This window comes from Vanacampus margaritifer, chromosome 12, assembly GCF_051991255.1.
Source record: "Vanacampus margaritifer isolate UIUO_Vmar chromosome 12, RoL_Vmar_1.0, whole genome shotgun sequence".
NCBI lineage: Eukaryota > Metazoa > Chordata > Actinopteri > Syngnathiformes > Syngnathidae > Vanacampus > Vanacampus margaritifer.
Genome location: NC_135443.1, coordinates 2001067 through 2018427, shown reverse-complemented (window position 1 = coordinate 2018427; position 17361 = coordinate 2001067). Strand labels below are relative to the sequence as shown.

At 43.6% G+C, this 17361-nt stretch overlaps 2 protein-coding genes across 6 annotated transcripts in view; one reads left to right on the top strand and one right to left on the bottom strand.

The window, feature by feature from the left end:
* The window catches only part of arid5b (AT-rich interaction domain 5B), a 118874-nt gene extending 113979 nt beyond the window's left edge, over positions 1–4895 (top strand). For all 4 annotated transcript variants that reach the window (XM_077581910.1, XM_077581912.1, XM_077581911.1 and 1 more), the window contains one exon: positions 714–4895. In XM_077581910.1, the coding sequence (XP_077438036.1) occupies positions 714–2525 (1812 nt within the window). In that variant the 3' untranslated portion in view covers positions 2526–4895. The remainder of the gene's footprint in view (positions 1–713) is intronic.
* Positions 4896–7900: 3005 nt separating this feature from the next.
* Positions 7901–16504, bottom strand: rtkn2 (rhotekin 2). Of its 2 annotated transcripts, XM_077582968.1 has the most exons (12): positions 16246–16504; positions 15315–15514; positions 14883–14929; positions 14703–14756; positions 14507–14624; positions 13550–13750; positions 13225–13319; positions 13034–13140; positions 11645–11776; positions 10835–11003; positions 10659–10766; positions 7901–9764 (listed from the first exon to the last, which is right to left on the bottom strand). In XM_077582968.1, the coding sequence occupies exons 1-12, from the start codon at positions 16483–16485 to the stop codon at positions 9169–9171; spliced, it is 2067 nt and encodes a 688-aa protein (XP_077439094.1). In that variant the 5' UTR covers positions 16486–16504; the 3' UTR covers positions 7901–9168. The 2 variants fall into 2 exon arrangements, with proteins under 2 accessions (XP_077439094.1, XP_077439093.1); XM_077582967.1 differs by having other exon boundaries at positions 14703–14929.
* Between the last annotated feature and the right edge of the window lie 857 nt (positions 16505–17361).

Here is a 17361-nt window from a genome sequence, read left to right as displayed (position 1 = left end):
TAGAATATTTGGTACAGAACAAAAAGTGTACAATTTTAAGTTTAAATAAATAAAGGTTAACATTCTTAGTAAGGCACGGTGTCTAATCACTGTTGAGAACAGGCCCATGGGCTACTCATATTGTCCTTGGGGCTAATTAGTACTTGCTGGTACAATAATTTTTTTTAGGACAATTCACATTAATCACAGCAAACAGGTATCGGTATTTCCAGTGGTCTTGCTCCCGCCCTCCTCCAAATGTAACCGAGGTCCTGCTCGAGGAGGAGAAAAAAGTTAATTGGTGGCAATTAACGTCAAAGAGACGGCAGGCGGCCAATCATATTGTGCCATGCTTAGGTCAACAAAGACGAGAAGAAGAGCTCATTACCAGTGAAACCTTAACTTTTGAAAACCACAAAATACCGTCAAACGGTGCCCATGCCTCGACTGGACACATGTTGACCTCAGAGGTGGCAAATTCAGGTCCAGAAAGTACAAAGGGCAACCTCTCCCATCACCCCACGCTAAATACAACTACATTCATCTAAGGAGTCAGTTGTAGTTTTTAATATTTTGTTTTGACGTTATTCTATGCCGGCCATCAAAATAATGTCCTTACTTTTGAAAGCAGTTGATGGCCTAAAAAAGATGGTGGACAAAATGCTGGGTTGCACAATGGAACCTTGGCGACGTGATCATTCGATTGATCCAAAAATACTTGTCCCCACCTGCAGGATTCCAAGGTGAAAGAGGAAGCGGACACCAAGCTTGATGCGGACGAACCAATCGTTATTGAGGAGGAGGAGCTTCACGTGACGCTGAAGAAGGAGGAGTCATTGGCCGGGGAGCCGCCCACGCCGCCGTGCCCCAAAGAGGCCGACTCCAGCCGGGCGCCGCTCGCCCCGCTGCCCCTCTGCACGGGAGTCGTGCCCGAGTGGAGGCAGATCGGCGAGGCCGCCAAGACCGAAGTCCACCCGGTCGCCAAAAGCGCCTACCTGCCGCACCGCTGGGACCAGAACAAGCCCGCCGGACACGTGGCGCTGCCCGAGTCCTCCCCCCGCGGCAAGGACTCCACGGAGTGTCACGGCGGGAGGGTGGGCAAGGTGTTACCCATGTGCAAACAGGACCGACAGGCCGTAGACTTGAGCGCGGATCCCTTCCCGGAGAAGGACGACTACGGGCTGATCCGGAAGGAGAGTCCGGCGCAGACGGCCGCGTACTGCAAAGCCAGCCAAGGCGTCATGTCGCCTCTGGCCAAGAAGAAGCTCCTCTCCCAAGAGTCCGTCTCCTTCTCCTTCACGTCGTCTCTCCAGCCATCGAGAGACGCGGACAAGAGGAAAGGCAAAGACGAAGGTCTGAGGCAGCACGTGTCCGACAGCCTCCCGGAGGCGGCGCCGATGTTCCGGCCGTCGGTCATCCAGCACGCGCAGAGCAGCAAGCCTGCGCCGGAGAGGAACGCCGGCCACATCCTGCAGCCTCACGTCAGCGCGCCGTGGCAGCCGTACCTCCCCAGGACGCCGGACCGGGACGTCGCCGACAACGCTTCGGAAAAGATCCTGCAGGCTCGCGGCTTCGCCGGGGACTGCTACTCGTCCCCGCACCTGCACAGTCTGTACCGGCAGACGGAGAACTGCCTGAGCCAGGACAGGCTGGCCGCGTACGCCAACGGAGAGCGGCGGGACAACTTTGCCAGGGACCTCGAAGGGGGGCAGGCTTTTGTTTGCGGAGGCCTGGAGCAGGAAGGCCTGGCGTACCGGTCGCACTACAGCGACCAAGCGCAGACTCGAGGCGAGAGGGGAGAGGCCGAGGACGAACCCCGCGACTTCACCGTGCCCAAACCGCTCGCCCAGCGGGTGTCGTCCACCTTCTCCAAATCCGCCTTCTGCGGCCTCCCCTACTCCATCGTGCATCAGGGCTTGGACTCGCACCCCAAGGCTTGCCGGGTTCCCCCCATGACCGTCTCGCCTCTCAAGCAGGACCCGTCGCCGCCATTTCCCAGTCCCAAATCCTCATCCGACTCAGCCCTCGCCAGCCCCGTCCCGAGCAGTAAACGAAACCTGGGGGAAGCGGAGTGCGAGGACGTGCCGGAGAGGAAGGTGCGCGTGGTGACCCCCATCCACCCGCCGTCCGCCGTCCGTCGCGGCGACCCGGAGGAGCTAAAAGCCGCCGAGCCGGCGCACGCGGTCCACCTCAACAAGCACCTCCCCGAAGGCCACCCCGCCGGCGCCTACCCGCTGCCTCACGCCGCGCCGCTCTACGCCGGCATGTACCCGCCCGGCAGCCTGCTGTCGCAGGACGGACTCCAGCAGCACCCGGGCCTGCAGTACCTGAAGAGCCAGTCGGCCGTGTCCCCGCTCGTGCCCCCCTTGGCGTTCCACTCCATGATGTTCCACCGGCAGCTTCTGGCCTCCGCCCCCGGCCCGCACCACTTCTTCCGGCACCCGGGCGGTGCGGCGCTCTACGGGGATCTGCTGCACCACCTGTACCCGCTCTCCACCCTCCCGCCCCCACAGCTGTCCTCGGTGCACCCCAGCACGAGACTGTGACGGACGCCCGGCTTGTCCCGTCCCCGCTTTTCCCTTGCCAAGCAAAGACAGCGAGCGGATTGGTCGCCGGATGGAAGGCTGGCGACTGATTGTAAAACTCATCTGTGAGACAAACTGAAAATTCCATTTTTTTAATTTGCTATTACATTTGTTTATATCCTTTGCACTGTTCTGTCTTTTTATCACCACTTACTGTATCTTTTTTTGTTTGTATCCTCATTTGCACAATTCTGACGTGGATGTGCTGACTTTTGGTTTTGACTCCCCGTCGATGGGAGTCGGGCAGTCGCGCCGTTTTTTGTTTACTGCGTCCGAGGGCTAAAACTGCGTCGCTTGAAACACTACAGCAGGACGCTGCCGATCCAGGCGGCGCCAAAACGCCGTCACACTGCACGGTACCGCCTCGGTTTGCTGGTGGTCGTTTTTTTGTACAGCAGAAAACTGAAAAAAGTTTCGGTCAGAAACGAGAAATGCTTACAAAAAAAAAACAAAAATCAAGAACTATTGTTTTTGACGCCTCTTTGTGAAAGAGCTAAAAAAACAACAATAGGCACTAAAGTAACTTGAAACCGCCTACAATGCTAAGCTAACATTAGCATGCGCGTTCATACCGCGGATTTATATATGAATGGACTAATAATCGCGCTCATTTCCCGTTGGAAGAAATGAAGCCACTGGCGGCCATCTTACGTTGCCATTTGAAACAAAATTGGCTACGCTGTCGGTCACAATTCAAGAAAGTGAGATAATGTAGTCCGAACGGGCAATGCAAACAGTCAAGTTGGTCCTTTGAGAGGCTCTCATGATGCCATTCTAGCGGAAAACACGACACCGATAACGTTTTTAGACAAAAACTAACAAGTTGCCAGTAACAGTGGCAACGCAAGATGGCCGCCCTCTGGCTTCAGCCGCAAGTCCATTCATAAACAAGCCGGTGTTTTTAAATGACTGAATCGGCTCGACCGCTTGTTTTGAGGCCGATGTAAAAGCGCCACTGGCGGTTCGAGGCGGGTCGATACCGTGCGTTGGATTGCGTTGACAAAAGTAAGCTGTCGAGGTGCTGAGGGACACGACATGTCCAAATCCATTTCACGGGAACGAATGTGGCTTTTTCTTTGGATTTAAAAAAATCAATATATTTGAATACGGACGTGATGAAGCAGCTGACTCGTGCCGAACGCTCGCACCGTCGCAGTTCAGCATTTCACCGCCTTCATTATTCATGACTTGAAAATCACTTTGTCTTTTTTTTTTTTTACAGTCCAAACACGCTGAAAAAAATCCACTGTATAATTTTTTTTTTGAATAAGAATGTGGTCACTTAGAACGCTTTGAAAATATTTGTGCCTTTTGCCCGACCCGCGTTCTTGTTCTTCGCACTAAATGGTTGTCGGCGTCCGGCGTTTACGGTCCGCAGTGCACTTGGTTTGTTGACAAATGTTTTATGTTTGCGTTTACATGTGGCGAGATACTTTTACACTTTAAAAGAGACATTACGAAAAACCACTAACTGGCAATCAGCCGCAAGGTGACGAAGTGCTGCCTCCGCCAGTGAAAATACAATGCTTTTGACGGTCTTTCGGCGCACTCTACTAGTGCACTCATTTGTCTCACTAGTGAGTACAATTGATATCGGTCATCGCCATCTTACTAGCGAGGCAAACTGCGCACTAGTTAACAGTTTGTGTGCCACTAGTTAACATCCGGCACTTCACACGTGGTACTAGTAGCACACAGATGTCAACTAGTGCTTATAGTCATTCTGCAAATACGCTGAGCTGTCTTACTAGTGAGTACAAAAAGCTACTAGTACATGATCATTGAATGCGTTGACGTTACTTTCCCCAATGAACAACAAGCACTGTCTGTCTGTCTGTCTGGAAGAAAAAAATCCATACAAGATATCAGTTTGACGTTTTTCTTCTCGTCTGTCGCCGTCAACTTCTGGTGTGCGTGCGTGTGTGCGTGCGTGCGTGCGTGCGTGCGTGCGTGTGTGCGTGTGTGTAAATAAACGGCACTGTAGATAGCGCCAGAGTGGTGGTTATCGTATCCAAACTGTTATAATCTGTAAATAGCATCAAAGGCAGTATATATATGTGGACATACGGACGGATGAGTGAAAGAATAAAAGTTACACACAATCTAGCCTCTTAACAAACACTACGTTTTGGATTTAAGGATTAGGATTATTTGTTGTCATTTTTTCACTTGTTCTTTTTTTTTGTGTGCATCCTCAAAAAGGTGTTTTTTGATACAGTAGCCACGTGTTTACCAATCAGCCAGCTGGCACAGACAAAAAAATTCAATTTTTTTTTTTTTTTTATGCTATGACCTCCTGTATATTTAATTAAAATATTTTACTATCTACAAGATCTCTTTGTGTGTGTGTGTGTGTGTGTGTGTGTGTGTGTGTGTGTGTGTGTGTGTGTGTGTGTGTGTGTGTGTGTGTGTGTGTGTGTTGAGGCGCAGGTGTGAATGGACAAATGGCTGCTTCTGGGAAGGCGGTCTGACGAGACCCAAGTGGCATTCCGGATCTTTCTGACTGACGCACATGCTACCCTTTACTTGGTACGATAATTGTGACTGATCTTTTGGACGTGTATTGCTGCCTCAACAGGCAAAAAAAAAAAAAAAGATCGCATAATGTTATCATAAATTTCATGTTGGAACGTGATAAGTTTCACATGAAGCATTCTGGGTCAGTTCGCTATGTAGATATGAGTGCCATTTCTTTTCTTTTTTTTTTTACAATATAGAAGAGCAAACATCGCTAGTAAGCTTAATTTACAAGACACAAAAGTTAGATTTTCCTTAAATAGTTTTTAAGGTGTTGAAACACTACAAAATAATCCAAACACATTAAGTGAGAGCAATGGATGACGCAAAAATATTGCAAAGGCCATTTTTTCCCCTAAGATGATAAACATCTCACCAATATAAATGAATAATCTTGCTCAAAGATGTACGTGGCAAAAAGAACCTCCAGCCGTTGCTTTCTGTAGGTGTGAAAAGCAGGATTGAAGAGGATGTTGACGTTCATTCATCTTCAGCAAAAACTAGGCTGACCTTGAAATGTTGTACTTCCTGTTTTGATCAAACAAAAGAGAGTAACACAAAACTGTGTGCGCTGCCATCTCGTGGTGGACAGTGCAATGACACCCACAATATTGACAGTGCAATGACACCCACAATATTGTTGATGTCATAACAAGCGAGTTATAAACAAGACTTGGAAAAATAATAAAATTATAGTAAAGTCCACCGAATCGCATGCCCGCAAACCAGGCGGGAATTCATAAATGAGGGCTGTTTACTGTTTTCAAAGTCTTTTTCTTTCAGCATGACCTGATTTCTCGTGCTTATTGATTCATGCGGGCGACATTCCAATGAGACACCAAAGCAGACATTCAAAACATTTTCCAATCTAAACAAATCAATCAATTTTGATTGTTGATTTTTCATTCCCCAAAGTCCATGAAGAACTCGAGTGACGTAACTAAACCAGAAACAGCAATTCGCTACCAAGTGCTGCTTCTCGTTGTCGTTCTGCAAACATCCCTAAACGAGAGAAAAGTCACGCACGCAAAATCAGTACATAAAAGCTTGCCTGAGCTCATAAAATGCGATGATTGTTCTTTTACAAGTCAAATGTTGCTCCGGGGGATGTCAAACTAATTGAAGTGATTCCGTCCATAAAAAGGACATCAAATGAAAAATAATCACATTGCACAGAAAAGTGCGCGACCGCGGATGAACTCTTGTTTATCTCTGCGCATTCGTTTGATGAATAATTGCCAACGCGTCCTCGCCATAGACGGCGTCGTGCGCGTGCGTCGTGCGCGCGCGCGCAACACAACGGGGACTATTAAATTGCACTCTTGCTCCTCCCGAGCTCCAAAGCATTGGCAATCGCTTTTCGCTCCTTTCAAGGCTTTCACTAAATTCTCTCATCGCACACAAACATTGGCGGGTGCTCATTATATTAGCCAATAGCAACACAAAAGATGGATTCGGTCTTGGGCCAGGATTTGTTGTCTTTTTTGTCTGCTTAGATTTCAAAAAAAAAAACAAAAAAAAACTTGATTCTCGTACAATTCTGCCAAATTGATTTGCCATACGGTCAACTTGTTTCCATTGAAAGTTCCAAGTTTGCTCTCACTTTTTTTATGTACACTTTGTCTTGTGTTGCTATTTTGAGTGTAATTCCACTCTTAGTCTCTAGATGGTGACACATTAAATTTGGAAACAGGAAGAGTGAAAATAAGATTTCAAAACCAGTCTGAAGATTATAAATTGTGTTTAATCCAGTTTTTAAAACCTACTTTTGGTTGATTTGGTCTTTGTTGTTTTTGTTTCATGAAGATTTTTTTTTTCATTTTTGGATTTTTTCCCAGTCAACTTATTTTCAGAATTTATTTTCTGCTTTTCACTTTTTTGTTGCTATAATTTTTCCTTGTTTTTTGGAATGTATTTTCTATTTTTCAGATTTTTTTTCCTGTTTATAATAATAATAATAATTATTATTATTTTAATGTCAGGAAAACATATTCCAAAAAACGGGGGGATGGGGATATGAAAAATGGGGGAAAAAACATAAAAACATTTTTTAAATCTAAGCCCATTAATAAATAATTATTTCAAGTGAATGCAATATGCTTCCATGCTAAATAAATATTTTTTTCATTCAAAAAAAAAAAGAAATCTCACTGTGAAAAGTCTACTTTATTCTTAAAATAATAATAATAATAATTTAATTTGTTTCCCCCTCATTAAGACTAGATCTTTATTTTCTGAAAAGCACGAGCGTGTTCCCAATTTCCCATTATCTTATAAAAAATATATATATATATCCCATATTAGGACTTTTTTTGTGTGAAAATGTGACTTGAACGTGAAAAGGATTTCCATGCATGTTGATGTTGTCCAATTGTGCTGGTTGGTGATCTTGTGACGGCAAAAGCGGCTGCCAGTATTTGTTGAGCCTCAACAAGGCGACGGTTTGTTTGGGGCCCACAAAAGCCTCATTCAATTATGTCGCTTTGTGTGCGTTTTGATTGGCTGCGCGCTGCAGTCACGTCGACGGCGCACAGCGAGCGAGGTCACTCGTCGTTATGCTGACCTCAAGGGAATTCAAAGTTAGCAGGGAAATAAAAAATCACGAAGCGCTCATAAAGTGGAAGAGGAACGTCTTCATGGATCAATTCCAATCGGAGAGCTTTTTGCAAACGTTTGTTTTCTTCTCTGCTCCACTTTTGGCACGATTGATGAGCGGCCAGCTCACTTGGATCTCGTATCCGCACACAATATCGATAGTCGGCAGGCAATCTTTGAATGGAAATCGTCTTTTTTTGTGTTTTTTTTTTTTAAGGGACTCATCAGTTCACATTTGAGGAATAATTCAAAGCAATTTTTTCTGTAAGTCATCATGGAAACGCAAATATGAAGGTCAAACTGTAGCCATCATAAAAAATGTATTAACTCTATAGCAAAGGTTTTAAAGTCACATTTTTACATTCCCTATAAAAGTATAAAAAAGAGAAGAGAAGTACAGTAAAACTACTACTGCTATGCAAGGCACTGTTTAAATAATTGCATGCTCAACTTCACATCTGCTGGCTCAACTCATTTGTATGAAACAGTACAGGCAAGTGAAAAAAAAAAAAAAAATAAGTCAAGAGGCTGGCTGAAGATCCAGAGCCACTTTCAAGAACTACAGTCTGAAACCTGATCATGAAGAAACACCCTCAGTATTATCATGTAAAAGCCACAAGGTAAGCAGAGCTGCACTCGGTTTTGTTGGCTACGCAGATTAGCATTAGCTTCTGATAAGCGGCACGTGCAGGATTGCTCTTGTCAAACGTTCATTTCAAAATATATTCTCAACGAGTTGAGTGCTTGCGATTTTCCCCACTCTTGGTTAGGCTCAAACTCGTCGTCATGGTAACGAAGACCGGACTCACCGTCGTAATAATTATGTTTGTGCATTTTCTGCAGTCAATTTAAAATGCGATTGTGGTTTTAAATAAAGGGATGCGTGTTTTTTTTTGTTTTTATAAATCAAATTCACGGAAAAAAAGAAAATAGATGAATCGCCTTATTATAAAACAAACAATTTGACTTGTGCTTAGGCTTGGCAGTCTTGAATTTGTCTTCTAAAGTAGTGGCATTTTTTTGTTAAATTGATGCTAAGCTAAGCTAACTTCACTCCAGCTCGGACGTGACTGAAGCGTTTTCTCTCCCCCCTAAAACTGCTCGAGCAGTGACATCTTCCCGCTATGCTACCTTTTTATATATTTATATATATATATAAACAGAATTGTTTAATATTTTCTGTTCATTTTTTTCCATAAAAAATTCTTAATGTATTTCTTTATTTATCTCATTAAATTGGTTATTGACTAAAAATAATTTGTACTTTTTCTATTACATAACTAGCAAATTAATTCTAATCATCAATATTATTTAAAAAAAATTACCATAAAAAAAAAATAGGTATTACATTTTTCCAATCTTTTTTGGGGAAGACAATCCTGTTTTTGTGGAAAATGCTGATCTTTGTCACTGCTTATTCAAGATTTTTTTTTTAAAGGGTAAAAAACCCCAAAAATCTTTTCAATTGAAGCTCATCTGTATTGATGACAATTCAACGTTCCATGTTGGCTTTCATCCTCTCTCTGAACGACTTCCTCAGATTGCTCGTCGGCGCGGGGACGAGCCCGACTTGCCCGTCGACCTGAGTGAAGGCGAGCGGCGCGTTCTTGCGGCCCGGCACAGGACCGCCGCCATATTTGTTGTTGTGCTGCAGCTGCTGGATGATGGCGGAGAATTTGGCATCCAGTGACGGCCTTCCCGTTTTGGACTTGGCCCGCGACGCGTTTTCCTTCTCGGGGTGCGAGAGAGGAGGAGGACGAGGAGGCCTGTCGGGGCGAGGAGCAAGTGAAGGAAGAGGAGCGTTGGGGCTGGCGGGAGGAGGCGGGGCCCGCCGTTTCTTGCCGCTGTTGGGCGTGGAGCTGGAGCACGGCTTGGGGTTGGAACTCGGGCTGCGGGTTCGACTCTGCGGCAGAACGTGAGAAGCCGTCGTCTGGTGCAATACGAACGAGCGGGAGCCGCCGAAGAGAGTGGACCAATTAGGAGGCTCCGCGGCCTCCTGGCGGCCAATCAGGAAGCGGCCGTCGGTCTCCTCGATCTTGTCGTGGATGATGTCGGTGATGCTCTCAAACTTGCCTGGAGAGGTGACACCTGCAAGGACCACACACACACACACACACACACACACACACACACACACACACACACACACACACACACTTTCTAGTGTGTAGCCACCAGGGGGCAGTATAATACAGTCATGCACAGAGCCATATATATAGAGAGTTTGGCCAACGGCTTCAGCAGGGTAACAAGATGGCGTCCAGATGGCGTCCACAGCGTGACCAATCACAGCGTGACCAATCACAGCGTCACCAATCACAGCGTCACCAATCACAGCGTGACGCTGCTGGTCACATGACATATGGACGCCATCTTGTTACCCTGCTGAAACCGAGTTGGCCAAACTCTCTCTATATACGGCTCTGGTCATACAGACTCAAACAAAGAAGAAGAGTTTCACAACTACTGTAATTGACGCCAGAGGTTACTGTGATATGCGTCGCTCGCCGCAGAAGATAAAGAATATAAGCATGTGAGTATCGTTATGTCTGTCTACATGTGTTGATAAAGTTTGTGTTCAAATATGGATTGTTTAACAGCTTATAGCAACACAACTATTGATGCTATGCCATGTTAGCATTAAGCTAGCAGAAGGCTAGATTTTTGGGGTCGATGCCAATTCTGATATTTGGCAGAATAAAATTCAGATAGCTGATTACAATTTTTTTTTTAATTAATTTGCTAATTAAGGAATAATATATTTATTTTGTGGTTCCTTAACACAACAATAAAGATAGTATAGTAGTATAGTATTGGTTTAGTTTTACGATCAGAAAAGTTCAGCGGTTTCAGGGCCTTGAATGCCATTTTCTCTGTTGCTAAATCTGCAAAAATGTAGCCGCCTTTATAGGAGCTAACATGGGCCACCTAATGGTTCTTTCTATAAATAAACAGATATCCGATTAAAGACGCAGCACTCACTGAGCTCGTCGTAAACCGAGTCGGCTTGCTTGGTGAGGAAGAGCGACGGTTTCCGTGGCGACGCCACCTCGAATTTCATGAGCTGCTCGCAGCAGTGCAGCCACTGACCTGCAGAGGGCAACAACAACAAAATATTGACCGAGGATAAACGGCATGACCGTGAAGAGAAGACGCACTCTGATCGTAAAGGTGCTGATGCAGCGATTCCTGCCACTGGTCCAGTTCCTCGCCGGTGTCTGCTGTGAAGATTTGGGTCTGGGTTCCCTCCGGCGAAGGGTTGATGATGGACAGGCTCCGAAACTTCTTTCCTCCCGACTCCTTTCCCACCACTCGGATGCGGGTGTCCTGCAGGAAGCAATCAAATCATCAACTTGTTCTTTTCAAAAGTCTCGGCCTATCGGCTATCCCAGGGATGTCAAACTGCGGTCCTCGAGGGCCGCAGTCCTGCAGCTTTTAGAGGTTTCCCTACTCGAACTGCAGCTGATTCCAGTTAACAGAACCATTTCCAGGCTTATTCAGAGCTTGCTGATGAGCTGATCACGAATCAGCTGTGTTGTAAAAGGGAAATATCCAAAACCTGCAGGACTCCGGCCCTCGAGGACCGGATGACAGAACGCTTTCTGTTCCATCTGGTTTTTGGAAAGTTTTACAATCTCCAGACTTTGAAAAAATTCTTCCATGAGCTGAATAAAAGTCTGTATGCTGTCAAAAGTGACTGTTCTCGTTCTGATCAAACAAAAGAAGAAGAACACTCCAACATGCTGGATGAAAAAAAAGCACATTGCGGGTGGCAAATGTTGAATAATAGAAAACAGGTGCAAGTCTTTCGAGCACTGCAAAAATAAATCAACATTGAACACTTCTTCTTCATCTCTAATTGCGTGCCGCTTTAGTGGCATTGTCATTTTTAATCAACAAGCTCAAGCGAGCGTGAAATGAAAAAGAAGCGCGTCCAATGTGAAGGTGAGCGCCGTGACTCGGCCCACCTTGTTGACTGGCAGGCGCATCATCGGCTGCACTTTGGCGTCGATCTCCTCCGGGCTGAAGTAGCACCACAAGCTGCCGGCGCTCAGGACGCAGTAGAGGCGGCAGCGGCGCTCAAGACCCTCCACACTTTGCTGGAAGACAACATGGACGGGTTGAAGACGACAACTGGCCCGCAAAGATATTCAGTCCTACACGCTAAAATGCTGCAAGTTTGTTTGAGGGTTTGCGCACATAGAAAATAGTGCTTTTCTGTCGGGTTGCAAAAAGTTGCAAACAGTTTTTCTTTCCGCAAAGACATTTTGAACACATGTTGAAAATTTCTTTGCAAAAAGAAAAACTGTTTGCAACAAGTAAAAACTGCTTGGGAAAATCTATGCAACATTTTGCACACAAAAATAATAAGTGTTTTCCACAAAAACAATTCTATAAAAAATATATTTTCAAACATCCACTATGTGGTGGTCAACACTGTATGGTTTTCAAAATAAACCAGATGGTATGAAAAAAAAAAAATTCAATTAAAATGTTTTTGAAATATCTTATTCAGCATGTTTTTAATTGAAAACGAGTGAGACCACGGATTATTCCACTTTTTTCTTTAAAATATTTTTCTTAATGAAAAATAGTCTTAAGGTATAACCTTCAACTTTTTAAATCAGGGGTGTCAAACTCATATTAGCTCAGGGCCGCATGAAGGAAAATATATTACCAAGCGGTGTCGGTCAAATAATGGTATATAACTTAAAAACAATTGCCGTCAATTCTACGCAGATTACGGTGCTCAACTGTAATCATATTGTTGCACAAATGCAAATGAACGCGGCAACACTATGAGTTCCGGATGTGTTAAATCGACCTGTTTTGCATATTGTTCCCAGAATGCATTGTGTGGTTAATGAAGTTATAAGGACGTTAATACTTGTCATATGTGTTTGTGTTGCAAGTTATTGAATTTGTGTCGTTTTTAACACGTCTATGTCGGCCTATGATTTAGAAATAAATACATTTAAACAAACCGTAACTTTAAGTTACGTGTAAATGAATAACATCCAGGATGATTCCATGTACGAGTTGCATTGCTCATCTGAGGACTGCTTGTGAAATTATGAAATTATGTGTTTTGAATTGCGGCAGGCTGATTAATTGGTCCGACATTGCAATTTATTTATTTATTTTTTACTTTACAAAGTTGTCTCGCGGGCCTGATCCGGCCCACGGACACCCCTGTTTTATATTATATTTAAATTGAAAATACACTTATGTACAGCAATGGTGTTTGATGTTCAAGGTTTTAACAGGATGCCGGTGTGTTTAATTGAAAGGGACGGCCTGCAGACCGGACATTGAACACCGCTGGTTCAAAAGAAGAAATAGTGTGCGGACGTTACCTTCTGGTTGAGGTGTCCGGCCATCACGTTTTGTGTCATACACGCTGGCTGGGCCACCAAGCGGCAACACAGGTTGCCATAAAGCGGAAGCCAGGACGAACAATCGGCTGACGGGGAGCAAAGCAAGCAAAAGTCTTTGTAGTTGTTTTCAATTGCAACCTGATACTCCCTGATATGTTTCTATTTCTTACAAGTTTGGAGGACGACCAGCGAGTGGGACTGAAAGCTGCCTTCAGCCTCAGGCAGTCTCAAGGTCGAGTAAGCCAGCAGATTGTATTTGGCTCCCCTGGAACAAGAACAAACGCACCCTGAATAATGCATCACTGATGGGTGTAAAATGCAATATGTGCTATCGACTTCAAAAACTCCCCCCTTTGTTATTGTTTGACAAATCTCCCCTTGTGATAACGCCAAACGCTTCGTGTCGTTTGTTTAAAAACGTGGACATCACAATGCCCGCATCGTTCTGCCAGCGGCTCGGTGGGTTTCACGCACGACAACAAACGTAAAACATACGGCGGAAGCGGGTTGTACTGGAGGAAGGTGTCGGGGTCCGTAGTATCCAGCAGAGGGCAGAGTTTCTTCCCGGCGGTCTTCCCCAAAGAATTGCGCAGCTTCTTGGCCAGTTTTCTCGGAGTGTTGACCAGGGTGAGCTCGTCCTCAACGGCGCAGCTCCACAGCTCGACGCGCAGCTTAAAACCGGGAACTGCATCTTGACTGACATGGGGGACAATGAAGGGTAGCATTTAGTTTTATTTATACACATTTTCATCTATTTGGAAATATGGCATGCATTAAATAATATGGATTATTATAAAATGCATCAAAATTTTGTGGGGAAAATTGAGCTGAATAAATAATAATATTTAATAATAATAAAAAAAAAGAATGAGTGATAGCATTAAATTATAAAGTAATTGCAAATAAATTGTCGGAGAAAATAGTCACAAATAAAACTATATGAAAATATCAGTAAAACAAGTTTCAAAATGTTTTGTTTAATAAGTCCACAATCTTTAAGGTAAATATTTTTCAAAATAATTTAAAAACACCTTGATTTAAAATATTATCTTTAAGGTGTTGAATTTTTTTTTATTTTTTAGCAACAGTGGTAAATTCCGCCTTTTTTCCTAAAAAAAAAAAAAAGAAGTATATTTAATATTATTGTAAGCCACTGTAACTTTATGCCCTGTTTGCTTGACTTGAGTGATAATGGTGGCAGTGTCCCAAGTTACTTCTATTGAACAAAGGGACTTCATTTTTTTTATTAGAAAATGTTCACGACACACCACCAAACAAACAAAATGTCACAATGTATGAATACTGAAATAATGATGATCTCCAATATTTTACAGGGATGCGCACAGGATTAAATTTAGCTGAGTAAATTGGGGCTACTGCCATCTAGTGGAGGATAGATGGAAGCGCATTCAGCCTGTCCCAAAAGGTTGCTGCATATCATTGTGTGCTTACAAGATGGTGACTTCTTCAAAGCAGATGTCCGTGATGGATCTGTCTACCACCGCCATCTTGGTGTCAAACACCTGGCAGCCCATCTGCATCACGCAGAAGATGGCCACCCGCCGCGAGCCTATAGCAATTCAACGCAGTGTTAGTACAGAAAAGTTCAAAATCAGTAGGACTGACAACCAAATAAAGAGAAACCCACTTCCTCTGTTGTTAAAGTGATCCTGATCCTTCCACATTAATGGAATACGAAGTCCTGCAAACGAGAGAAGCTTGAAATTATAAAAATGAATAAATAAATAATAATTAGTGGCTCGTCTTTTGCAATATTTTTCAGCTGAGTTGTGATGATCCATGGCAAAAAAATGGGAAGTGAACTCACCAGACAAAGCAATTGTTCCTCTACATGGCACACGTTCCTCTGAATGTCTGCAGAGATCATTTTGTTTTCAAATCAATTTTTTAAAAAGAGCAACAAAGCAATTCAGTGATCGAAGAGTATGTTGGAAAAACGTGAGTTTGAGTGCAAACTAGAAAATTAAGATGATTTTGTTCAAAATGTTCATGTTTATTTATTCAAAACTTCTAAACTTGTGTATGCTCTATTTATGCTTTCCTTTATAGTTCCATGATGTAACAATTTAATTTTTTTCACACTTTTTTTTTTTAAGTCCAAACTTCAACCACTCAAACTGTTTAAATAAATCAAAGTCAAAGCAAATTCTGAACCCCAGTAATGACCTATAACTTGTCACGTCACAAAAAGTTCAACTGGATTTTGGGGGTGTCGTCATTTGCAGTGATATACAATAACCTGCTGCTTTCTCCTGTCAGATATTGCTCCTGCGTGGTCTTCTGCATGTGATCGCTGTAAGCCTTGATCCTGGCGTTGCAGGTCAGCAGGTTCTTGGAGGCGTTGAGGATCTGTTCTCTCTTACTGCAGGCCTGCAGTAGCTTGTAGGCGCCCTCTCGCATCCGAACCTCAAAGTCCAGCTTCTCGTCAATGTTGGTGTTCTTGTAAGAGAAAATCTCGTCAAGCTCAATAATGTCACCAAAATATTCAAAATAGCTCGCATTGGAGTTGTACAACATCCAGAATGAAAAAAGTACTTTGATGTGCATAGTACGTGGTTAAATTTGCCATATTCTTGCATTTCTTTATGTCCATTTTACATTGGCCAATTTGTTACAGAAGTTATTTTGTAGCACAGGATAATAAGACCAAGGCAAATCAAATTTCTTATCGTGTCGTTAAGGTCATTCAAAGGTTGGTCTTGTACGATTTTAAGTCCAAATCAGAGCAAGCAATATGGTGGATGAAAGAGCCCAATCGCTTTCCACAACAGACCGAATGCACCTGCTTGTTCTTAGAATTTATTTTTGCCCCAATGCGACAAATTAAAAGTAGTCACTATAGTAACAACCAACACAAGCCTTGGATATTGTTTTGTCATTCAGTGAGCATAAATACGTTTATTACGGTGTTATGCTCATGTCGAAGACAATGATAAATACACAATGCTCCGAATACAAAAGGTAGATTTTAGCCCACTTTGAAGTTAAACAAAACAAATTCGTGTCATTGTTGGAAGCTGGTTGAGCTCAATAACCATTTTATGTCATAATGTATTAACGCTTGTTTTGTTTCGTTGTACTTTGGAGCCAATCGGGCGTCGCCGTGATTCGACGATAGCAGCAGCCAATAGAATAGACAATAAAGGCAAGAGACAATCATGTATTCTTACCTCCGTTTGGTGGAATAATGCACTCTCTCGTATTTTCTTTCTTTTAATCTCCATGGCCACCGCGGAGCTACCCGACATGACGAGGCTGGAGTTTGTGTTCCGTTTAGAATTTTGAACCTCCCGCTGGTCGTCCATGTTGCTTTTTTCATTCGCTGCTCGGAGAGCACGAGCACATTCCTGCTTCAACTTCAAATACACGGGGGTGTTCGATTTGGTTATGTTGTCAACCGGACTAGACATAATACTCCAACGAACGTGTTTACTCATTGTATAAATAGGATGACTATGTTAATGTTATGTGGTGAAAGTTAACTATAAATATTTTCAGTATTTTATATTCACGTATTGGATTTGTTGATTTGTAATATAGGTAAGAACGAATATCATACGGAAATAAAGACACGGGTGTGCAAGTAATTCGATAACATTTGTGAAAATCGGTGTATTGTAAAACATAAATATCCTTAAGTAGTTGTTCAACTTAATACATTTATGCAAACAAACCACCCCGCCCTCCAGCCGGCACGTAAAAGTCCTTACACCAAGTGCCTTTAACAATAGTCTAACGTCATTACGTCACCGTAAAACAAAACAGACGTGATTTAAGTTTCAACTTTTTGAATTGTATAAATACATAATTGGACCCATTTGTGCAAAAATAGTTTTTTTTTTTATTATGATCATTTTGTTTTATTTATAATGTTTGGTGGATAACAACTGAGACATTTGGTGTTATTTTATCTGGTTTTGTTATGTTGATGAAAATAGAAAACAGTGGGGGCTCCCAGTCGGAGATGCAATAGTACAGGACTGGCCAATGCGGCAGCAAGGGGATTTGAGACGTGACCAATGCGACCAGGAAACCCGCCCATTCGGTTCTGGCTGACGGAACTTCTGGTCGGGTTGGAAGCATCCACGGCTGGAAGTGTCGACGCAGGCGCTTGCTGAGGACAATGGAAAAGCTGTCAAGTTACACGTAACAAACAGGAAACTACCAATGCTTCCTTTTCCTAATAAAACAATCGTGACAAAAACGAGACAGTGTGTTCGGATCGTTTGTGCTGCTGAGCTTTTTGCACGCTTTTATTTTGAAACTCCAAACCCGGAACATTGTCG

Bases quoted from the DNA above. Each gene is read 5' to 3' on its own strand.
- rtkn2 (XM_077582967.1), bottom strand. From the start codon at position 16,485: ATGTCTAGTCCGGTTGACAACATAACCAAATCGAACACCCCCGTGTAT. The intron at 13,141-13,224 runs GTAAGAAATAGA...GCTCCCCGTCAG, and splicing joins GCTGGTCGTCCTCCAAACTT to CCGATTGTTCGTCCTGGCTT. The intron at 9,765-10,658 runs GTGAGTGCTGCG...TGGTCCTTGCAG, and splicing joins CTCGGTTTACGACGAGCTCA to GTGTCACCTCTCCAGGCAAG.